General features: G+C 43.5%; 1 protein-coding gene across 3 annotated transcripts in view; it reads right to left on the bottom strand.

Moving 5' to 3' along the window:
- Positions 1-6,921, bottom strand: part of KAT6A (lysine acetyltransferase 6A) — a 103,791-nt gene extending 96,870 nt beyond the window's left edge. For 2 of the 3 annotated variants that reach the window (XM_065946435.1, XM_065946432.1), the window contains exons 1-2: positions 6,813-6,921; positions 3,433-4,348 (exon numbers count right to left, since the gene is read on the bottom strand). In XM_065946435.1, coding sequence (XP_065802507.1) covers positions 3,433-4,032 — 600 coding nt within the window. In that variant the 5' untranslated portion in view covers positions 4,033-4,348; positions 6,813-6,921. Of the gene's footprint in view, positions 1-3,432; positions 4,349-5,843; positions 5,941-6,812 lie in introns of those variants that run through there. The other variant, XM_065946434.1, reaches the window with a different exon arrangement.
- Between the last annotated feature and the right edge of the window lie 17,637 nt (positions 6,922-24,558).

Here is a 24,558-nt window from a genome sequence, read left to right on the forward strand (position 1 = left end):
ACCTAAATCATAAATGCACTGTTCATGGTAGTCACCTAAACACTTACTGAATAAATAAAAGTAAATGAACAAAATTTTCTTACAGTAATGTCTATTTCAAAAAAAAAAGGAAATCTGCAAGCGGAAGTTCTTATTTAAGCCAGTTACACATACCACCTCCGCCTATAAGCAGTTATACACATCACCTTCACCTATAGCCCATAATTCAAGGGAAAGCAACATTCTGTCCCAAATTAAAGCACTCTATTATAGCCATGCAACAGACCCCAAACTACAAATCAGAAGACTCCAGGGCCATCTGAAATGAAAATTAATACACACAGAAAAATAACTTTAAGGGGAAAAAAAGAAGTCACATAGACCAAACTGTTTTTTAGTTATGGATCTCACATATACATAAATAAATTACTCATAATCTTTTACTTCTGCTACGTTCTTACTGCTGGTTTGAAATCAAATTCAGAATCCATTCTATGACAGAAAGAGAAGGAAGGGATGCAAACAGTGAAAGGGGAGATTGGCACACGTCCTCTCCCACGCGCCTCGCAGTTAACACCAGGAACACTCACAACTGGACCCAAGCGCAGGGACAGGCTCTCAGGAGGCAGCAGGCATCTCTGCGGCCAGGATGCCCAAGTCCAAAACCTCGCCCTGCCTGCCACCTAACACCTCTGTGACTTGGACAAGTTACTGAAGCTCTTGTGCCTCGACTTCTTCACCTGTAAAATAACAGCACCGATCTCACTGAGCCGTATGAGGATCCCATGAGTTAACTTATGTGCGGTGTAAGGTAATGCCTGGCGCACAGTATAAACAAATCATCAAGTTAAACAAACTCACCATAAACTACCACACCCTAAGTTAGCACAGACATTTCCCTCATAACATGGATAAAACTTTTCAATCACAGTATCTCCAGATGCTCCTAGTTATCAACATGAAAACACACTTAAGTCCAAGTGTCTTCACAAAAACTCTCAAGATTTTCTGTACACAGCCATCTCACTTTCAGAACAAAGCCAAAACTACTAGTTGCTGAAAAGTTAACATATAGCTCCTCCCAAAGATTAACATCACAATTAAAAAAAAAATTAAAAGTTAGAGCTGATATGGAAAAAAGTACAGGGGAACTTGCTCAGGCTACTCCACAGTCCCTGCGCTTGCCCTCTCACCCACAGCCGACCAGACCAGCAGGCACGCGCGCGGCAGAGCCCAGCTGAGGCCCCTGCAGCTCCGAGCAGAGCGCACGGTCCCGGCAGGTGCTCAGTAACTCTCTGCTGAATTAATAATTACCTGTATTATCCAATACAACCTGGATAACTTTTTAAAGAACATCTAGGTTCATAACAACCATCAATCAATTCCAAATGGGAACTGACTGAACAGTTTTTTACAAAAGAAGAAAGTAGTTAAATACAACAAAAGGAACAAACATAATCTGTTCATAGGAGGAATAATTCCCTGCCCTGAAGTTTATTGCATTATGATTTTTAATGTGAGCTTTTCATATCTTTGGAGAAAGTCACACAGAAAACTTAACCCCTGAAAATAAGACTCCTATGAGAAAATATATAACAGATCTCATTGACCCTAACTTTTGTAGATAACTACCGTAAACTGACTTCCCAATCAGACAAGTACAAATACACAAAAATCTACTCAACAAAACTCAATTTTTCCAATCATTTTGCTTTACAATAGTGTAATATGTAGCCAAAGAGATATTTCTAACCAAAGCAAACCAGCAGACCTCGAATGGATTAAATATTTTTTTAATGCAAAGGTCTCCAGTCTAGCAGCAAAATAAGGACTGTTGGATTACATGATTTTTAAAAGTCCCTTTCAAAAGTACAATTTTAGGGTGTTAAGACTCAGTTTTGTCCTACACCGTACTACATCGACTACCTTTAAAAAAAAGATGCACAACTGACATTTTATGTATGGCTAACATTTTTAAAAATTAAAATACCTAATTCAAGCAAGAGAAATTAAAGCACTCAGGAGTTCTAACAAGAATTTATAATACCCGATTCACAGATGTGACACTGATTTCATTCTAAACTATGAAGTATTTCCCATTTCCATGCAGTAAACCTAGAGATCATCTGATAACAGTTGCTGAAATCAATTGTTCTATTTCATTTAATTTCAGCCATGGGATCAAGAAACAATTCATACAATCCTTACAACACTGAACTGAAAGAATGAAGTATTTCAGTTCCTTGTCCACCTTGAATTTTCAATACACCCTTAATGAACACTCCGATGGTACAGAACCATGTTATGAATGGGACTGCCTATTAATTCAAGACTCCATTAGAATCATTTTAAGGATAATAACAGTTAAGATAATGCTTCTATTTCAAAGTCCACAGGGAAAATGGAACCCTAAAATAGATCTCTAAAACTTTCATCCAAAAAAAACTGTTCATTTTCAATTGCTATTTAAACAAAAATCTACTGGCGGGTTATTAATTGCAAGAATCTAGATCAAACCTCAAATATTTTAAAATACACTTAAAATACATTCAATGTTATTAACTTTAGAATGTTAGCATGCTAGAAACAGCCTCCATGGGCTTCAGCAAAATGAAGATGATGCTACTGGCGCTCACTAAAGTGTGCAACAATCTCAGAGTACACCCACTCCCCACAGAACTACAACTCTGAGCACCTGAAATAAATTCACAGCTCTCACACCAGGTCAATGTGAAGAGGAGCTACTAACAACTCTCCTCATCCCGAGTATCTACTTAAGGGCCAAGGTGAACTGTTAAGAAGACACTTTCAGCTGTACAAAGTAACGGCATAACACACAGCATAGAAGGTACCTGTGTGCACCAAGACCCCCAACTCCCCAGAACTTTAGCGACGTGGCCTCCTGTATTCCTGACCCACGCAGCTACATCTGTCATGGGCAATGTTTAGGACTTTATCGCATGCAAAAAAATAACACACACCCAGAATTAGAATACAAACAGCAGAAATAAGAATTGCTAAATCTGCTTTGCCACTACTTTGGTCAGGATAATCAGTCTCATTCCTGGCCAGTAAGAAAACGAAGAAAGGAAGAAGACAGGTTCTTAGAGTTTCCAGCATCTGGCTGCTCAGCAACTTCAGCAGGAAGCTATTATAAAAACTTTTACATAACAGTTTTAAAGTTGCTTGTTACTTTTTAATTCTAAGTATGTTCTTTTGGGCGGAGCAATACTCTACACTTTGAAATCTTAGGCATCAAATATGTCCAAGTATGAGAACAATCACATCTATTGAGTTCTCACCACCTAGATTTCACCAATAAAAGCCAGGCAGTGATTATCCACAAAGGGCCCTGAACGCCGAATGTAACCGCTACTGAACAGCCTAGAAATGTGGCTCTGTCGCTTGCTGTTTCCCCAGCTCCAGGAACACTGATGCGCACGCCCTTCTTACCTTATCCTTCTCATGTGGAAGCAGCGACACGGGAGGTAAGGAGGAAAGAGACTCACAACTCTCTTTCCCATCCACACTGGCTGCTTTAGTGTTGAGCCGATAAAGAGGTCCATCTTTAAGGAGTCTGCCGTGGCCAACGGCGCGTTTAATAGCCAATCGTAACTGCTGGTGAAGGCCAGAGGCAGCACCGCCTCCAAATAATGCAGACACATCCTTCTGACCTTTCAAAAATCGTTCAATGCTTTTCAGAGTTGAGCCGCCGGACTCCGCCAAGCCCTCAACTGCCCGCTTGATCAGCTTATTCCAGTCTACATTTTGTTTATTATCCAATTTTCCATGGTTTCGAGGTTTAGGAAGTGCTATTCGCCCAGGATTATCAGGATCTTTATAGGAATTGAGTCCTTTATTTGAGACCTTCAAAATTGTTCCATCCTTGACACTCAACTCCAGTTGCTCTAAAACAGTTTTACGATCCAAGCCATGGGATGAAGACACTGCATTGCATATCCTTTCTTCTGAAGGCCGCTGTTTTTGCTTCTTCACTTTTTTGATGGCCTCCAAAATCCACTCCGTGTACAGCGGGTTGGCGAGTTTTACCATGGTGAAGGATTCTGTATATCCATAGAGTCGCTATCCTTTATCCTGATGCTGCGTAAGTTTCACACCACGGAAAACACCATTCCCGGAGGCTGGGAACCAGTTAACCATAGCATACAAGTTTTCTGGCCTCGGTCCTTTCTCCTTTCACAAAACAGATGCCTCCCCACTTTTACTTCAGAAACCAAAACAACCTGCTATCTGAAAAGTCTTCAAACTTCCCAACAACCTTCTCAATAGCACCACATGTGGGTCTCTTCATAAAGGTGTAAGAACTCAAGAACATCTCATTCCCAGCAGAAAAATGTGCATCTTATGCCTGAAAAACAATGAAAACAAAGTCAGTTTTCTATCAAGGTCCACGTTATAAGTTAAGTTATAACTGAAGCATCCTAGCCTTTAAAGCACTCCAACAGAACGTGTTCACTGAGCACCTGTAAAAGTGTGAACATGTTTCTATTATTGTTCAAAACAATCATGTGTGCAAACCATTGGGATAACAAAGAAAAGGGAAAAAAAGATGAATGATGAGGAAACAAGATGAGATGCACTATACATGACCTCAGGCTATAACTAACCGGAGGGTGCTGGCTATTTTGCTCTGCACAATCTCCGCTCACCCGTCTATGAACTAAAACTCTTCCTTGACAGCTTTCCCCAACAAACTAATCAGAACTTCAACAAGTTACCTGAATTAGTAGAAAGAATCCTGCAATGAAAGTAAGAGTGAATCTTTCATCTTTCAAAATTCCAGACATTTAGACTGGATGAAAATAGTCAATAAGAAAGGCAGAAAACCACTGAGAAAATGTTTTAGCTGTTTCATCTAGTAAAAGAAACAAACTTTACACACAGCACAGTTCATATTTTAAGTACAATATTACTATAAACATTCCAAGTGGAAAGAAAAGAACAATGAAAATAGTCAAGTGTGAAAAAGTGTTTATAAAGAATTTTAAAATAAGCCAATTCCATTCAGATTTTAAGAATCATATGCTGTGATAGCTTCTCCTAGTAACATTCAATATATTGGAGAGAGTCCAACAACTGTCAAAGTGTTCGCAACCAATCTACAGATACAGAAACTAGAAAAGAGAATGGCCCGGAAATTCCTAGGTTCAAACGTACACTTATTTACATATCAAATGTAGAGTTCAGAGGGGGGAAATATACTGCCTGCGTGTAAAGAGAAGATCTCATAATGATTCAAGACTGTTGTCCTGAAGTGAACACTAATGGGAAAAAACACACAAACATTATGTATATACACGTTGCCAACTCCACGATCAAAGTCAGTAACACTTTCAAACAAAAGAACCGGGCAGATTTGCATCTTTTTAAAAATCACCAAAATAATGAACCCTATAACTCCTTTGCTTCCAAAAATAAATCTAACCTTACCTAAATGTTCCTGAGAACTCTTAGTCTGAGGAGCCTTTACAACATAAATAATGTCGTAAAGTGGCTCGCGCAACAATCCTTCCTTAAAGAGTGCCACTAAACTCAAAAGAAAAAGTTTAACAAGAATGCGAGGAAACCGATAGTACTATTAACTCTGATAAGAAAGAAAAGGCTCGAGTAAACACTCAAACCTAAGGCAAGACTTAATTTTTAAATGCGCTCTGGATGAAAAGCGCCCCCCACCCCACCCCCCGGAGAGAACTAAGCTACATTTGGGTGAGAAGCGTCTCCAGAGGACAGAAATCATAGGAGCATTAGTCGGAGAAGTTCATTATGGGGGGGACTCTGCGCTGAAAGAAAGGAGCGGCTCCAGCCCGAGTTTCGGCGGCGGGGCCCGTCCCGCACCGGCTCACCTGCCCCGCAGGTGAGAAGCGAGAATGAATGACAGCCGCTGCCTGCCACCTGGCTCCGCGCAGGGGCCCCGGGTCTGCGGCGAGCAGAGCGCCTGCAGACTTGAACTCCAACTCGGGGAAACTGCCCCCTCGCTCCCGACAGTCCTCCCGGGCCTCCTTCCCCGCCACCCCCACCCCCCTCCACCCCCAGACACAGCTTCGCGCTCTCTTTTTTAAAAGAGCGAGAAAAACTTTAAAAAACAACAACTTAGCGTTGGCACCAGCCTGCAGCTTGCTTGCAGACGCGGGGGGCGGCCCGGCGGCTCCCACCGGACGGGAACACGGAACCCAGGGACGAAGTTAACAATGAAATCACGTGAAAGAGTTGCGAGCGGCGCACGTCTGCGCTCCCGGGCGCCCCGCAGCCCGGCCGGGTCCCGGCGGGAGCGGCGCGGGGCGGGGTTGGGGGGCCCCGCCGGGCAGGTCGGCGCTGACAGGCGCCCGCCGCCCCCCGGCCCCGGGCTGACAGCGCGCGGAGCCGCCGCCGCACGTGCGCCCTCCGCGCCCCCCGCACGGCCGCCTGTCAGCCCGCGCCGCGCGGCCGGGCCCGGGGCCGGGAGCGGGCACCGGGGCCGCGGGCGCCGGACAGTGGGCGCGCCCCGAGGGAGCCCCGGCCGGCCGCCCGCCCGCGCGCCCGCCCGCCCGCGGCCTGGCCGCCGCCCCCTCGCGACTCCCCCGTTCCGCGGAGCCGGGCCCGGGCGCAGGGCGCGGGCCGCGGGCGCGGGGCCGCCGGGCGCCAGGCGGGCGCGAGGGGGCGGCCGCGGCGCCCCAGCCCGAGGCCTGGCGCAGAGCAGCGGGAGGCGGCGCAGGCCGCGGCGGGGCCTGCAGCGGCCACTCGGGCCCGCGCGGCGGCGGGGCGGGGCCCCCGGGCGGCTCGGGCTCGGGCTCGGCGGCCGGGGGCGGCCGGGGGGCGGCCCCTCGGCTACTTACCGGGGGCGGAGAGCGCCGGGCGCCCGGGGCCCCGGGCCGGACCGCGGAGATGCCCCGAACTGACACGGCCGCCATCTTGGAGACAGTGCGCTCCGGCCGGGGGGAGGGGAGGCGGGGCGGCGGAAGAGCCGCGGGGGGCGGGGAGGCGGCGCGAGGGAACGGCGGCCCGGGGGAGGGCGCGGGAACGGCTCGGGAGGGAGGCGGGCGCCGGGCGGGAGGGGAGGCGGGCGCCGCGCGGCGGCGGGCGGGGCGGGCGGGCGGCCGCGGAGCGGGAAGAGCCGGGCCGGGCGCCGGGGAAGGCCGGAGGGCGGGGCGGGGGCAGCAGGGAAGAGCCGGCCGCGCGGGTCACGTGGGGCCGGTACAAAAGGCCAAAGTGGGAGGCGGCGCCGCGCGCCCGGAGCCCCGGCGGCCGGGGGGCGCCCGTGCGCGGGCCGGGCCGGGCGGCTCCCCACCCCGGGCCCGGAGCAGCCGCGGCGAGCCCCATGGCACCGCCGGGGGCAGCGGAGGGCCGCGCCCGGGCGGGGAGGCTTCGGGGCGGCGCGGAAATCCGGTAGGATCCGAAGTCTTGATGGCGCCCCGTGTTTACAGCCACCGAGCCCGGCTCCTCGTCGCCTCCGCGAGCGGCCCCCCGGAGCCGGGGCCGGAAAGGGGCGGAGGGCGGGGAAGCCGCCCCCCTTCATCACTGCGGTGTCCGCCCCTTCATCACTGCGGTCCCCCCCTTCATCACCGCGGCGTCCCCCCTCGTCACTTCGGTGTGCCCCCCACCCCCCGCTTCATCACTGCGGTGTGTCCCCCCTCCATGTTCGTCACTTCGGTGTCCCCCCATGTTCATCACTGCGGTGTACCACCCTTCATCACTTCGGTACCCCCCCATGTTCATCTCTTCGGTACCCCCCCCTCCATGTTCATCACTTCGGTGCCCTCCCCTCCATGTTCATCACTGCGGTGTCCCCTCCCATTGTCATCACTTCGGTGTCCCCCCCTTCATCTCTTCGATAACCCCCCCCCCATGTTCATCACTGCGGTGTCCCCCCCATGTTCATCACTTTGGTACCCTCCCCTCCATGTTCATCACTTCGGTGCCCTCCCCTCCATGTTCATCACTGCGGTACCCCCCTCCATGTTCATCATTGCGGTGTCCCCCCCCTTCATCTCTTCGGTACCCCAACCATGTTCATCACTGCAGTGTCCCCTCCCCCCGCCATGTTCATCACTGCGGTGTCCCCCGTCAGGGGGGGACGCGAGGAGAGGGCGCGAGGCGGGAGGGCCGGGGCCGAAAGTTGGACGGCGCGCGGAGCCCCGCCACCTTGACCTCACCCTCCCCTCCCCGGGGGACCTGTTGGACCGCGCAGAGCCATCTCGCTCTGCAGGGGCCGGTGTGCGCCCCGCGCGGGTCCCCTGCGCATCTCAGCCTGGAGCCTCCGTCGGGCTCCCGCCACGACTCCCTGGTCCGGTGCGCCTGGCCCTGCTCGGGCCCGCTCTCTGCCGAATCTACGGCCGAGCTGAGAACGGGGCCCTTTGCACGGCCCGTCTGTCCTCCTCTGGCCGCACGGATGTTTTCTTTGTCCGGTGTCCCGTCGGTGGCAGGGACTACTGAGTGAGACCTTTTTATTAATCTGCATTCCAGGGAAGGGCAGTGCATGACAGATGACAGACGAAATAACTCATACTTTTGTGTGGACACGTTTTCCCGCCCCCGGACCGTTTCACCCGCCAGACTGTTCTCCCCAAACATCTCCTGGATTTATCCCAGCTTTACTATTTAAAGTCCATGCTCTGGCTCACTCCCCTAACGTTTCCTTCGTGAACTTTTGCAGTTGGATCGCTTGCCCTATCCGTGTTGCGCTTGTTGTATGGTCTTTTATCTACGTTTTATGAGCGTATTCCCAGGTATATTCTAGGATGCCTCTTTGCATCTCCAGTGGGGTAATGTACGTGCAGTTCAGAGTCCAAAAAGATGTTGCTAGTGAATGAACAGTAAAGTGGAACTGTGGTTTTGAACTGTGATGTTGGAGAAGACTCTTAAGAGTCCCTTGGACTGCAAGGAGATCCAACCAGTCCATCCTAAAGGAGATCAGTTCTTCATTGGAAGGTCTGGTGTTGAAGCTGAAACTCCAACACTTTGGCTACCTGATGCAAGGAGCTGACTCATTTGAAAAGACTCTGATGCTGGGAAAGATTGAGGGCAGGAGGAGAAGGGCATGACAGAGGATGAGATGGTTGGATGGCATCACCGACTCAATTTGGACATGGGTTTGGTTAGACTGCAGCAGTTGGTGATGGATAGGGAGGCCTGGCGTGCTACGGTTTGTGGAGTTGCAAAGAGTCGGACACAACTGAACTGAACTGAACTGAAGAGGTGGAATGTCCACCTCCACCCCCATCCAGCCCTCTCTTGTTTATGTCTCAGCCTATACTTTCTTGTCTCTATAGCTTTTCTCCTTTCTATTCCTTAGTCTTATTCCTCTATACATCATATACGGTCTAGGCCATTCAATAATAACATAAAAACTTACGTTTTCAACTCAGTATCCTACCAGTGACAATTGATAACAGTAATTATAATGTGAGATTTACAGAATCACCCTTTGCTTCACCTACCACTAATCCGCATCCCCAAATGAGGAGAGAAATGTGGGGATAGAAAATAATCTATTAGGGTACTTTCCATTCTAGATGAGTTAGATAGATGAATTCTCAGGAAAAATGAGAGACATTTGTAATGAAAATACACCTGTGGGCCGGAAGTGGGAGAGACTCTTAGAAGACTAAAACAATGCTATTTCCCAAAGAGGACAGGTAAAGTCATACTAATAGAAAATGAGTGAGTGTGTGGTCTTCAGAAGAAAATAACTAAGATGGCTTTTGTTTGCTTTTGGATAATTTGGAAAGAAAACTAGCCACAGCCATTGTTGTGAAAAGACCAGACTGGAGTTTAAGCACACAGTAGCAAGAATTTAAAACAATTTGCAACAAGAAAGCACAGTTTAGCTTTTCAAACAGCTTCCATAGAGGGTCTTTGCTTTACATTTGCATAACTTAATGGCATATTCAGGCAATCTTCTCAGAAGACTGATTCAGGTCTTCATCTTTTGCATGCTAAAAAGAAAGCCACAGTATCCAAAGGATAGTTTCTCTTGGTTCAGGCTTACGCAGAATTCAGCCCTGTTGGGCTGGCAGCTCAAAGTTTGTCCCCCTTCCACATTTCACTCTAGATATCCCTGCCTTTTCAGCTTTGTCTATTAATTACATTTTATGCAGAGTTCAGCTAAACCTCAAATTGGATGGTTGCTCTATCCTTGTTTCAACAGGAGTTTTAGTCCATTTACATTTAATATAATTACTGTGAAATGAGCCCAACTGTATGATAATTTGAACATTCTTTGGCATTGCTCTTCTTTGGAATTGGAAAGAAAACTGACCTTTTCCAGTCCTGCAGCCACTGCTGCATTCTCCAAATGTTCTAATACATTGAGTGCAGAACTTTAACAGCATCATCTTTCAGGAGTTTAAATAGCTTAGCTGGAATTCCATCACCTCCACTAACTTTGTTCATAATCATGCTTCCTAAGGCCCACTTGACTTCACACTCCAGGATGTCTGGCTCTAGGTGAGTGATCACAATCATTGTGGTCATCTGGGTCATTAGGACCTTTCTTGTGTAGTTTTTCTGTGTAATCTTGCCATCATTTCTTAATTCCTTTTGCTTCTGTTAGGTCCTTGATGTTTCTGTCCTTTATCTTGCCCATCTTTGCATGAAACATTCCCTTGATATCTCTAGTTTTCTTGAAGAGATCACTAGTCTTTCCTATTCTATTGTTTTTCTCTATTTCTTTGCATTGTTCATTTAAGAAGGCCTCCTTGTCTCTCCTTGCTATTCTCTGGAACTCTGCACTCAGATGGGTATATCTTTCCCTTTCTCCCTTCATGGATCACAGCCTTGTTGTGGTGAAGGGGCTTGCATAACTCAATAAAGCTGTGAGCCATGCTGAAGAGACCCATCCAAGACAGCCAGGTCACAGTGAAGAGTTCTAAGAAAACAGTCCACCGGAGGAGGAAATGGCAACCCACTCCTGTATTCTTGTCTTGAGAACCCCATGAACAGTATGAAAAAGCAAAAAGATTGACTTATTACACTATACTATAAAGGATTATTTTTGCCACTTCCCTCCAAATGCTAAGAGCATAGAATAATATTGTTCCTCCACTTAAACCTTCCCCTTTTGTGTTCACCGTTATCATGGATTTTAATTGTGCACATATTTTAAACCACAGCTGAGATTGGGTTTTGGCAAGGCTTGATCCCCTTCTGTTTTGCTGCAGCTCCTACGGCACAGCTTTCCAGGTGTTCCAGCTGAGAGTCTGTGTTTCCTGGAGTCCACGTAGTCACGGCAGACACTGAAATCTAATGCTGCTTTCCTCAAAACCCTGAGATGGCAAAAGCCTCCACTCTGCTTTCCCAGAGCTTAACCTTCTGGTTCAGCAAGTAAAGAATCCACCTGCAGTGCAGGAGACCTGGGTTCGATCCCTGGGTCCAGAAGATCCCCTGGAGAAGGAAATGGCAACCCACTCCAGTATTCTTGCCTGGAGAATCCCATGGACAGAGGAGCGTGGTAGGCTACAGTCCACGGGGTCACAAAGAGTCGGACACAACTGAGCAACCGAGGACACACAACCTTCTGTCTCGGGCATCTTCCGAAACTCGAGGGAGGACTTTCCTGCTGGCCTAGTGGTTAAGACTGCATGCTTCTCATGTAGGGGGCCCATGTTCGATCGCTGATCAGGGAAGTTGCACATGCCACAAGGTACAACCAAGAAAATAAATAGAAATAAAGATCCATATATCTTTTAAAAAAGAGAAAGAGAGAAACTTGAGGGTAACCAGCAGAGACTTGGGCTCAGTTATTCACTTGTCCCTTTTCACTGGAAATCTGGCCCCTCTCGTGATTCTGTCTCTGCAACCTTAATGAACTGCCACAGTTCCTGCTGGTCTCTTTGCCTCTCGGGGTCTCTTCTGTGGCTCAGTTCCCAAGCTCAGACTCTGAATTTCCCCGAGGAACAAAGGTGCTGGAGGATGTCACCCCACCTGTGTGTAAAGTTTCCCCTTAGTCGAGACTGGATCCTCTTAAGTCCAGTCCCTTCAGTTGCTTGCTGATGCCTTCGAGTAGGGCTTTTATCCTGTACCTGCCCCCCTCGTGGTTTTCAGCTGGGTCTTTGGCCTGCTGTAAGTACCCCCACCATACTCAGAACCAGGAAAAAGTGTTAAACATGAAAAGGTCTGTCCTTCCTTCTCCTTAGAAGAATGTCTGAACAGGCCTTTGCCTGGTGTATCAAGGTAAGTTTCCAGTTCTTCCTATGTATCAGAATCACCTGAGTACTTTTTAATAAGTAAAGATTCAAGGATTCTATTCCGGACTTACTGAATCGGAGTTTCTGAGAGTGAGACGAATTTGGCTCTGTGTTTTAAAAAACTCTGCAAGTAAGAACTTCTGCCCTGACCTTGAACAAGTATTGGAGACTGGGTTTATCCTCCCCGCCTTAAATAACTGCAAAGCCTGAAAGACTATACGAAACAATGGTTTTTAAGACATTGGACAATAGGGTAGGGCAATGGTGACTGAAACGAGAAGTGAAGTGGAACCAGCTCACTGCCCCAGCCTACTGCACTGAGACATGCTCAGACCTCAGCCCAGAGCCCAGCAAGATTGTTGCTCAGTTGAGGATGCAAATATCACTGCTGAGAGAGAGCAAGGTATCTAGCTGACATTTGCAGGACAGGGAACCAGAAAGGGGGAAGATGCATCTATCTAGAACCCCAGGTGTCTGCAGGCTGTGAATGAGTATTCATCTGCACGTGATTGAGAACAAATTAACTGGGGAAAGAACCACCAAAATAGAGCACATAAAACTATTCCCAGAGCTCTCATATGAGTGGAGGTAGTGTCTGTTTCCAGAAGCCAGAATGGAAGGCTTTCAACACTGTCAGCTTTGGGTCGAGTCCACAGGAGGGTATCATCTTAGTATTGAGGCTGTACTTACCCTGTATTGGGGTTAGGAGAGAGATTTGATGCAATAGTGACTGAAATACTCCCAAATTGAATGAAAACCGTGAATCCACAAACTCAAGGAGTTTAATGAAGACCAAGCACAGTAAACAAAACCATAACCACACCAAGGCACGTCATGCTAAAGTTACTGAGCATCACTGGTAAAGAGAAGAATCTTAATACCGGAGGAATAAAGGACACGTTATATATAAAGTGAAAGTCGCTCAGTCGTGGCCGGCTCTTCGCGACCCCATGGCCGACTGTACAGTCCATGGAATTCTCCAGGCCAGGATACTGGGGTGGGTGGCCTTTCCCTCCTCCGGGGTTCCCAACCCAGGGATCAAACCAAGGTCTGTCACATCGCAGGCAGATTCTTTACCAGCGGAGCCACAAGGGAAGCCCACTTTATATATAAAGCTACACAGAATTACATTAGGCTTATCATTAGAAACTATATAACCGAGAAGGAGAAAAGAAATCTTTAGAATATTGAAAGATTAAAATCGACCTGAAATTCCTCATTCAGAAAAAAAAAAAGTCTCTTAGGAATGAAGGCAAAATAGGGAATTTCTCAGACACATAAAGAAAAGGCTAAGACAGTCATCACTACTGACCTGAACGGCCAGAAATGTGGAAAACATTTCTTCAGAAAGAAGAGGAAAGGGTATATCCTTTATTAGATGGAAATGTTGGTTTGTAGAAAGATAGTACTAGAAATGAGAAATGTGTGGATAAGAATAATTTTTAAAAAATCTTATGATTGATTTAAAGGCAAATTAAAGACAATACACGCGGAGCTTAAAGCATAAGTAGAATAAAGTGGATGATGGTGTCCAGGGAGATGGAAGTAGCTGTCACAGGATTTTACACTACACATACAGTAGTGCATAATATTTGCAGGTACTGGGGTGGACTGAAGATGCATATTATAAATTCTAGAGCAACCACTACAAGGAATAATAATAAATCTGAGGTATAGTTACTAGTCCGATACTAGAAATAAAATGGAGTCACAAAATTATTCAGTCCAGAAAACAGGGAAAGAAGAAAAAAGGAGCAAAGAACAGAAGAGACAAATAGAAAACTGTCACAAAAATGATAGATTTAAATTCAACCTTGTTGGCAATTATATTAAATATATATGGTATAAACATCCAAGTAAAAGGTACAGATAATCAGATGGGATAAAAGTATGAGCCAAATGTGTAGTGTCTATAAGGAAGAAATTTTAAATATAAAGACAAATTAGTAATAAAGAATGAGAAAAGATACACCAGGCAGACATTAATCAAAAGAATACTGAAGGGACTTCCGTGGTGGTACAGTGGTTAAGACTTTGCCTTCCAAAGCAGGGTGTGTGGGTTCAGTCCCTAGTTGGGAAGTTAAAATCCCACATGCCTTGTGGTCAAAAGACCAAAACTTAAGACAGAAGCGATATTATAACAAATTCATTAAGATTGGGGAAAGAACACTGGAATCGATATATTAATATAAAAAAAGGTGATTTTAGAATGAGGTTTATTAACCAGGAATAATAATGGATATTTTAGAATGATAAAAAGGTCAACTCATCAAGAGGATTTAACAATCATAAATGTACGTGAAACTACTTGCAGACCTTCGAAATAATGAAGCAAAAACGGAGAAAACAAAAAGAGACAAATCTACAATTATAGTTAAAATTTCAACAGTCCCATATCAATAATTAATTAAAAGCATCAGTAGAAAGAAAATGAGTAATGATATAGAAAACATGAGAAATAATGTCAACTAACTGAGATTTATAGAACGTTGTCCCAGCAACAGAAGAATCCACATGCTCACTAGTGTACACAAAATATTCTGGGTCATAATAGACTATATTCTGGGTCATAAAACTAATTTTACTATATTTAAGATGATTGAAATTGTACACAATGTGATCTCTGATAAAATGAAATTAAGCTGGATATTAATTACAGAAGTCTGTCTGGAAAATCAGCAAATGTTTGCAAATCAAGCAACACATGGGTCAACCAGGAAATTAAAAGAGAAATTAGCAAGTGTTTTAGTGAATAAAAGTGAAACATATCATAATGTGCAGCTAAATCAGTGCTTAGAGGGACATTGAGAGCACGAAACAAGTTATATTAGAAGCGTGGAAACATCTCAAATCAATTAATCAAGCTTTTACATTTAGAAATTAGAGAAAAGCAAATAACCCCACAGTAAATGGAAGGGAGGAAGCAATAAAGATTTGCAATCAATGAAATGAAAAGCAGGGAGGCAAAAGAAAAAATCGATGAAACTAAGAGATGGTTTGCTGTAAAGATTAATGAAATCAATTAAACTCTAAGGAGACTGGCCAGGAAAGCAAAAAGATAAGACATGAATTAGCAATATAAAGAGTGAAAGATCCAGGAATTTCCCGGTTGTCCAGTGGCTGGGACTCTGTGCCTCTACCGCAGGAGGCACAAGTTCAGTCCCTGCTTGGGGAACCAAGATCCCACGTGCTATGCAGCAAGGCCAAAATAGATTAAATACAAAAGAATGAAAGATCCTACACGCATTAAAAGAATAAGGAATAATATGAACAACCTTACACCACAGCATTGAACAACTTAGATTAAATGGGAAAATTCCTTGAACGACATAGTCTACTAAAGGATATACAAGAAGTACTCATTCAAATAATCCTACATCTATCAACGAATTGGAGTTTGTAGTTTTAAAACCTTCCACAAAGATACTTCAGGCATTGTTCTCACTGGTAAATCCTACCACACACTTAATAAAACCAGTTATACATAAATTCTTCCAGAAAATTGTAGGAGAATATCTCCCAACTTATTTTCTGAGGCCAGCGTTACACTGATTCCAACACTAGACAAAAGCATTACTAAAAAAGAAAAAAAAGTCCTTCCTGAATGTGCATGCGCAGATGCAAATTTCTTTTCAAAAGTTTCAGCAAGTGGAACCTGACCATACGTAAAACAGTGCTGAGTTGCTTCAGTTGTGTCCGACTCTTTCAACTCCATGGGCTGTAGCCTTCCAGACTTCTCTGTCCATGGGATTTCCCAGGCAAGAAAACTGGAGTGGATAGCCATTTCCTTCTCCAGGGGATCTTTCTGACCCAGGGATTGAACTCCCCTGAACTTTGCATTTAAAAATGGTTAAGATTGGGGATTTTCTGCTGGTCCAGAGGTTAGGACTCTGCACTTTGACTGCCCAGGGCCTGGGTTTGATCCCTGGTTGAGGAATGAAGATCCCATGAGCCATGTGGCCCAGCGAGCATGATCCCGCCCCCAAAATGATTAAGATGATGAAGTTTATGTTATGTGTATATTACTACAGTTAAAGATATATTTTATTTCTATATACCAGCAGCAAACAATTAGAGATGAAAATAGTCATATCAAAAATATGAAATACTTAGGAGTAAACCTGACAAATATGTGCAAGATATGTTTATTGAATACAAAATAATGCCAAGAATATTAAAGAAAGCCTAAGAAAATAGAAAGATACATCTTCTGGATTGGAACATTCAATATTGTTAAGATGTCAGTTATCCCCATATTGAATTCAGTGCCCTTGAACTCATAATCTGAGCAGGATTCATTTCTACAAACTGACAAGCAGATCCTGAAATTCTCTTGGAGCTACAAAAGATGTAGAAGTGCCAGACAGCTTTGAAAATGAACAGAGTTGAAGGTGTTTTACTGTCAGACTTAATGACTTTCCAAGTTTTCTCCCACAACACACATCAGTATTGACAGCTACCATACTATCACATAGGTCTGTTGTGAGAGTTTTAAAGCTGGTTGCTATAGTCATAGCACTAAAATAGTCTGCATTATATAATAAGCACACTTGTTAGTATTGTTATTATTGTGGTATTGTAATGTGCATTTTCCCTGATCACTAGCGGGACTGACCTTTTTTAGTAAATACATTTATTGGCCATTTGAGTTTTCCGTGAAGTATTTTGTTCTAATCTTTTGTCTGTTTTTCTGTTGCTTTACTTGCATCTCTCTTAATTCTGCATATTTTCCAGGTCCCTGTACATGTCAGTTATATATGTTGTATATTGTTTTCCCTAGTTTTTAATCTTGTCATTTCACTTTTCTTAGTGGTGTCTCTAGATGAACAGAAGTTCCTATTATAAAATTTTTATGTATAAGTATATATATATATAAATTTATATAATATAAATTACATAAATCATTTCTTTTTATCATTTGTGTGATGATAGTTTTCTCCCTTGTCTTTCTTCTAATCTTGCAAAAGAAATACTTTCAAATTGAGAATATTTGCTATAGTTTTTGAAGATACTCTTAATAAGAATGAGGAACTTCCCTTCTATTTCCACATTGCTAAGAGTCTTTATTACCAAATGCTGGATTTTGTCAAATGCCTGTTCTGCAACTAATGACATTGTCATGAATTTTTCTCCTTTAACCTGTGAAGGCAATGAATGGCAGCGACTGTTTTTCTAATGTTAAATCCACTTTGCATCCTGGGACAGACTCAACTTGGTCATGATATATTATCTTTTTATAAATAGCAGGATTTACGTGCATAAGTAAAGTGTTTAGGATTTGTGTGATTATGTCCACAAGTGAATCCGATCTATCATTTTCCTGTCTTGAATTCTTCTTTCATATTTTGGTATCAAAGTTGTGCTTGTCTCATGAAATGAGAAAGGATAGTTGCTTCTTTTTCTATTCTCTAGATGGTTTTGTAAGGTAAAATTATCTGTTCTTTAAACATTTGGAAAAATTCACCAATAAAAAAATTCACCAGTAAAACCATCCAGACCTAGCTTTTCTTTGTGGAAAAATGTTTGCCTACTAAGTTATACACAGACACAGACACACACACAGACACACACACACACACACACACACATATGTGTGTATATATATATATATATATATATCCCATCTGCCATGGCTAAAACCTGGTGCAGCCAAATAAATATATACAAAAAAAAAAAAAAAGAAGTAATATCTTTTAGGAGTAATATGACAGTTTGTGTTCTGTAAGTCCCCAGATGATGGTGTTAGAAGGATAACAAAGAAAACGAATCCAAGACTTCCCTGGTGGTCCACTGGTTAAGCATCACCTGGCAATGCAGGGGACAGAGGTTCGATCCCTGGTCTGGAAAGACCCTACATGCCACTGGGCAGCTAAGCCCATGCCCTGCAGCTACTGAAGCCCGTGCTCTGTGACAGAAGACAGCATCTCAGTGAGAAGCCCATGCACTTGCAACCAGAGAGTAGCCCCCACTTGCCGCAACTAGAGAAAACCTGTGCCAGAAACAAAGACTCAGCAGAGTCAAAAATAAATAACTAAAATTTTTAAAAAATGCAAATTCAGAAGTATCCATCTGGTTGGGGTGGATTCCTGCCCCCTTGGTAACTGAGGATGTCCCAGGATGTGTAATCAACCTACTACCAAGTGGCAACTGACATCCCTGGGAGTTGGTACCATACTGGGAAGCTAAGGATTGTTGCCACTGGCATGTCAGACACTCAGCAGTGGCAATTAGCTCATGATACAAAAGGCTGGCTCTGATGAGGGCAAGTCCTTATTGATGAGGTTTTGCACAGCTTCTGTATTGACACCATTACTGCTTTATTCATGAGCAGGCACTGAAATGGTCAGAGAAGGAAACTGACCAGCATTCGCAATAAGTCATCTGCTAAACTGATTTTTATGAGCCTTCTTCACAGTGGAGGACCCTTGGTAAGCATTTACCTGCGCGCCAATTAGTTGCATCGTTTTGGCCCAAAGCTCCTTGCCAGCAAGCTCTCCACCATGGTCATTCCAAGTCACTGGTCATCCGGTCAAGACACTAGCCTTTGCCCAGGTATCCATTAGTTCAGGCTAATCTCTTCTGCTGGTTAGAGCAGATACAGAGATGTGTTGCTTAATGTTCAGCCCCTGGGAGGATTTTTCTGCCTCTTTGTCTTTCAAGACAACTCTGAGAGGGGCTCTGTCACAAGCACCATCTCTCAATCAGGCTCAGAATAGTTTCTCCTCAGTCAGAGACACAACAGTGTCCACAGTCAAGCAGGGACCAGAGTGTAACGTGAGCAGACATACAGCAAATATGATCCATGTACTCTCGAAACAATTATCTTTCAGGACCTGTTCAGGCATAGTCCCTATTATACATACATATTCCTTTTTTTGATGTAGCACCTCTGGGCAAGAGTAATGTAACAGCTAATTGGACCAGCTCACACCTGGTCCATGTAAGGCAGCATAGGTTACATGCTGTCTAATGACCCAGTTGCAAGCCAAAAGCTGTTTCTTTTTTTAAAGAAAAATTTAAATTTTATGATAAAAACATAATTTTGAAGAAGAATTGCTTCTTTAGCAAACAAAAAACAAGCACTTTGCTTGCTCTAAGAACTTGAGACATTTCCTTCTGCCTGCACATTACTTGTTACTAAGTTGCTCTGTCTTTCCAGACACTTTGATGAGGAAAGGCTGGGAGCTGGAAACCATCAGCTACAGGTGCCTGGTTCTCCTCCCAGTGTAGTTAGGACCTCTGCAGGCCAGGATGCTTTTAGCATTCCAGTCTTTCATGATCTGGCATTGTCTGCTTCTGGAAACTCATCTCCTGACCTCTGTTACTTTCATCCTTCCTCCAACCACATGGAGCTACTTGGGCCTTTAAAAATGGACTTGAAGACTTCCCTGGCTATCCAGTGGTTAAGATTCAGAGCAGAGGTTAAGACTGCAATGGGAGTAGGTTCAATCCCTGCTCAGGGAACTAAGATCCTACATACCACAAAGCACAGCCAAGATAGATAAATAAAATGGATTTTAGAAGGACTATTGAAATTCCTTCAGAAAAAAAAAAAAAAAAGAAACACTTTCAGGAAAAAATTGTTTTAAATTAGTCTGCCAGTGTTGATAAACCCTTGATTAAGGAAAATAGAAGGTTTGAGCAAAATGCCAATGATTTTGCTTACTGTCTTTTGAAAGAAACTTTTTGTTGTGAAATATATCAAGCAAGAACTATAATAGAAAAATCATATAAAACATATGTGCAATTTACAGAATAATGATAGGATGAACATCAACAGCACATCTCTCCCTCTGTCTCTCCTTCTAAAACACACACACAAACACATGCAGACACCCCTAAATATAATCAGGTTAATAAATAGAATATTTACTGTACTTTTAATGTTTTCCTCCTTTTCCTCCTCCCCAAACTCTAAGAGACTACTGTTGCTGCTTCTACATTTCCTCCTTCTGCACCTTCTATTACTTAGGTTTGGGACTCATTGGACAGATCCTCTTACTTTCTCAGTTAGTCTAATTTTCTGTCTCTTTGTCTTTTTTCTAGATTTTGGGGGAAATTTCCAAAACTAATTTTGCAATACGTTTTTGACCTCCTCATTTCCACTAACACGTATTCAGTTTCTAAGAGCTGTTTTTTATTTTCTTGAAGTTCCTGTTCATAGCATCCCTTTCTTGTTTCATGAATGTAGCACTAACTTTGTCTCGCTGAGGATATGAATAAGTCCCCTCCCCCTGGTTTTTTTTCTCCTTGGGTGCTCTCTGACAGGATGTGGTCCACTGGAGAAGGGAATGGCAAACCACTTCAGTATTCTTGCCTTGAGAGCCCCATGAACAGTATGAAAAGGCAACAAGATAAGACTCTGAAAGATGAACTCCCCAGGTCGGTAGGTGCCCAATATGCTACTGGAGATCAGTGGAGAAATAACGCCAGAAAGAATGAAGGGATGGAACCAAAATACCCAGTTGTGGATGTGACTGGTGATAGAAGCAAGGTCCAATGCTGTAAAGAGCAATATTGCACAGGAACCTGGAATGTTATGTCCATGAATCAAGGCAAATTGCAAGTGGTCAACCAGGAGATGGCAAGAGTGAACATCAATATTCTAGGAGTCAGCAAACTAAAATGGACTGGAATGGATGAATTTAACTCAGATGACCATTATATCTACTACTGTGGGCAGGAATCCCTCAGAAGAAATGGACTAGCATCATAGTTAACAAAAGAGTCCGAAATGCAGTACTTGGATGCAATTTCAAAAACGACAGAGTGATTTCTGTTCATTTCCAAGGCAAACCATTCAATATCATGGTAATCCAAGTCTATGCCCTGACCAGTAACGCTGAAGAAGCTGAAGCTGAATGATTCTATGAAGACCTACAAGACCTTTTAGAACTAACACCCAGAACAGATGTCCTTTTCATTATAGGGGACAGGAATGCAAAAGTAGGAAGTCAAGAAACACCTGGAGTAACAGGCAAATTTGGCCTTGGAGTATAGAATGAACCAGGGCAAAGGGTAATAGAGTTTTGCCAAGAGAATGCACTGGTCATAGCAAACACCCTCTTCCAACAACACAAGACAAGACTCTACACATGGACATCACCAGATGGTCAACACCAAAATCAGATTGATTATATTCTTTGCAGTCAGAGATGGAGAAGCTCTATACAGTCAGCAAAAACAAAACTGGGAGCTGATTGTAGCTCAGATCATGAACTCCTTATTGCCAAATTCAGACTTAAATTGAAGAAAGTGGAGAAAACTACTAGACCATTCAGGCATGACCTGAATCAAATCCCTTATGATTATACAGTAGAAGTGAGAAATAGATTTAAGGGACTAGATCTGATAGACGGAGTGCCTGGTGAACTGTGGACAGAGGTTGGTGACATTGTACAGGAGACAGGAATGAAGACCATCCCCAAGAAAAAGAAATGCAAAAAAGCAAAATGGTTGCCTGAGGAGGCCTTACAAATAGCTGTGAAAAGAAGAGAAGTGAAAAACAAAGGAGAAAAGGAAAGATACATCCATTTGAATGCAGAGTTCCAAAGAATAGCCAGGAGAGATAGAAAGCCTTCCTCAGGGATCAGTGCAAAGAAATAGAGGAAAACAATAGAATGGGAAAGACTAGAGATCTCTTCAAGAAAATTAGAGATACCAAGGGAACATTTCCTGCAAAGATGGGCTCATTAAAGGACAGAAATGGTATGGAACTAACAGAAGCTGAAGATATTAAGAAGAGGTGACAACAATACACAGAAGAACTGTACAAAAAAGATCTTCATGACCCAGATAATCATGATGGTGTGATCACTCATCTAGAGCCAGACATCCTGGAATGTGAAGTCAGGTGGGCCTTAGAAAGCATCACTACAAAAAAAAAAAAGAAAGAAAAAGAAAGCATCACTACGAACAAAGCTAGTGGAGGTGATGGAATTCCAGTTGAGCTATTTCGAATCCTAAGAGACGATGCTCTGAAAGTGCTGCACTCAATATGCCAGCATATTTGGAAAACTCAGCAGTGGCCACAGGACTGGAAAAGGTCAGTTTTCATTCCGATCCCAAAGAAAGGCAATGCCAAAGAATGCTCAAACTACTGCACAATTGCAATCATCTCACACACTAGTAAAGTAATGCTCAAAATTCTCCAAGTCAGGCTTCAGCAATATATGAACCATGAGCTTCCAGATGTCCAAGCTGGTTTTCAAAAAGGTAGAGGAACCAGAGATCACATTGCCAACATCTGCTGGATCATTGAAAAAGCAAGAGAGTTCCTGAAAAACATCAATTTCTGCTTTATTGACTATGTCAAAGCCTTTGACTGTGTGGATCACAATAAACTGGAAAATTCTGAAAGAGATGGGAATACCAGACCACCTGACCTGCCTCTTGAGAAACCTGTATGCAGGTCAGGAATTGACAGTTAAAACTGGACATGGACCAACAGACTGGTTCCAAATAGGAAAAGGAGTACATCAAGGCTGTATATTGTCACCCTGCTTATTTAACTTATATGCAGAGTACATCATGAGAAATGCTGGGCTGGAGGAAGCACAAGCTGGAATCAAGATTGCCGGGAGAAATATCAATAACCTCGGATTTGCAGATGACACCACCTTTATGGAAGAAAGTGAAGATGAACTAAAGAGCCTCTTGATGAAAGTGAAAGAGGAAAGTGAAAAAGTTGGCTTAAAGCTCAACATTCAGAAAACTAAGATCATGGCATCTGGTCCCATCACTTCATGGGAAATAGATGGGGAAACAGTGGAAACAGTGGCTGACTTTATTTTGGGGGGCTTCAAAATCACTGCAGATGGTGATGCAGCCATGGAATTAAAAGACACTTACTCCTTGGCAGGAAAGTTATGACCAACCTAGACAGCATATTAAAAAGCAGAGACATTACTTTGTCAGCAAAGGTTCGTCTAGTCAAGGCTATGGTTTTTCCAGTGGTCACGTATGGATGTGAAAGTTGGACTGTAAAGAAAGCTGAGCACTGAAGAATTGGTGCTTTTGAGCTGTGGTGTTGGAGAAGACTCTTGAGAGTCCCTTGGACTGTAAGGAGATCCAACCAGTCCATCCTAAAGGAGATCAGTCCTGGGTGTTCTTTGGAAGGACTGGTGCTGAAGCTGAAACTCCAATACTTTGGCCACCTGATGTGAAGAGCTGACTCATTTGAAAGGCCTCTGATGCTGGGAGGGATTGAAGGCAGGAGGAGAAGGGGACAACAGAGGATGAGATGGATGGCATCACCAACTCAATGGACATGAGTTTGGGTAAATTCTGGGAGTTGGTGATGGACAGGGAGGCCTGGCGTGCTGCGGTTCATGGGGTCGCAAAGAGTCGGACACGACTGAGCAACTGAACTGAAACTGACCTGAACTGATGCTCTCTGATTCTCTAACTTGTGTGCTTTCTTGTTTGATTTTTGATTTTGTATCTTGCTTCTTTTATTCAGAATTAAATTCTGGTTACTCATACCCATCCAGAATACTCCAAAAGTGATATATCCTTCTCAGGGTATCATCTTTAGGGCTATGTGAATTCTACTTGCCCCTCATTTATGAAGTTTATTTTTTAGAAACAACTTTGTTGAGATATAATTCACATACTGATAAATTTGCCCATTTAAAGTGTACAATTCAACAACCACAGAAATAAAAATTACAAAGTATACAGTTCAACAGTTTTAATTCTCATGTAGTCCAAATTATCAATTTTTTTCTTTTATTGCTTACACCTTTGACATTATATCTAAGAAACCATTATTCCTTCATCCAAGGTCATGAAGATTTATTCCTATGTTTCATTGTAAGAGTTTTATCATTTTGGCTTTTACATTTAGGTGTTTGATCCATTTGGGTTATTTTTTGTGTACCATGTGAACTAGGGGTTCAGCTATATTCTTTTGCATGCAGATATCCAGTTTTCCTAGTACATTTGGTTGAAAAGACAATTAAATTGTTTTAGCTCTTATCCAAATTTGATTGACCATAAAGGTAAGGGTTTCTTTCTTGACTGTCAATTCTCAATGGATCTATATGTCTGCCTGTAAACCATTACCATACCATCTTGATTATGGAAGATTTGTAATAAGTTTTGAAGTTGTAAATTATGAATCCTCCAACTATGTTCTTCTTTTTGAAGATTATTTTGATTCTTACAGGTCTTTTGATTTCCATGTGTATTTTAGGATCAGTTTCCATAAAGAATGAAGGTGGAATTTTGACTAGATTAAGTTGAATCTGCAGAGCAATTTGGAGAATATTGACATCTTAACAATATTAAGCCTTTATATCTGTGAACTTGAAAGGTCTTTCCATTTATGAGATTTTATTATGTATCTTTCAACAGTGTTTCATGGTTTTCAGCATACATCTTCTTTTGTTAAACT

This window comes from Muntiacus reevesi, chromosome 10, assembly GCF_963930625.1.
Source record: "Muntiacus reevesi chromosome 10, mMunRee1.1, whole genome shotgun sequence".
Classification (NCBI taxonomy): Eukaryota; Metazoa; Chordata; class Mammalia; order Artiodactyla; family Cervidae; genus Muntiacus; species Muntiacus reevesi.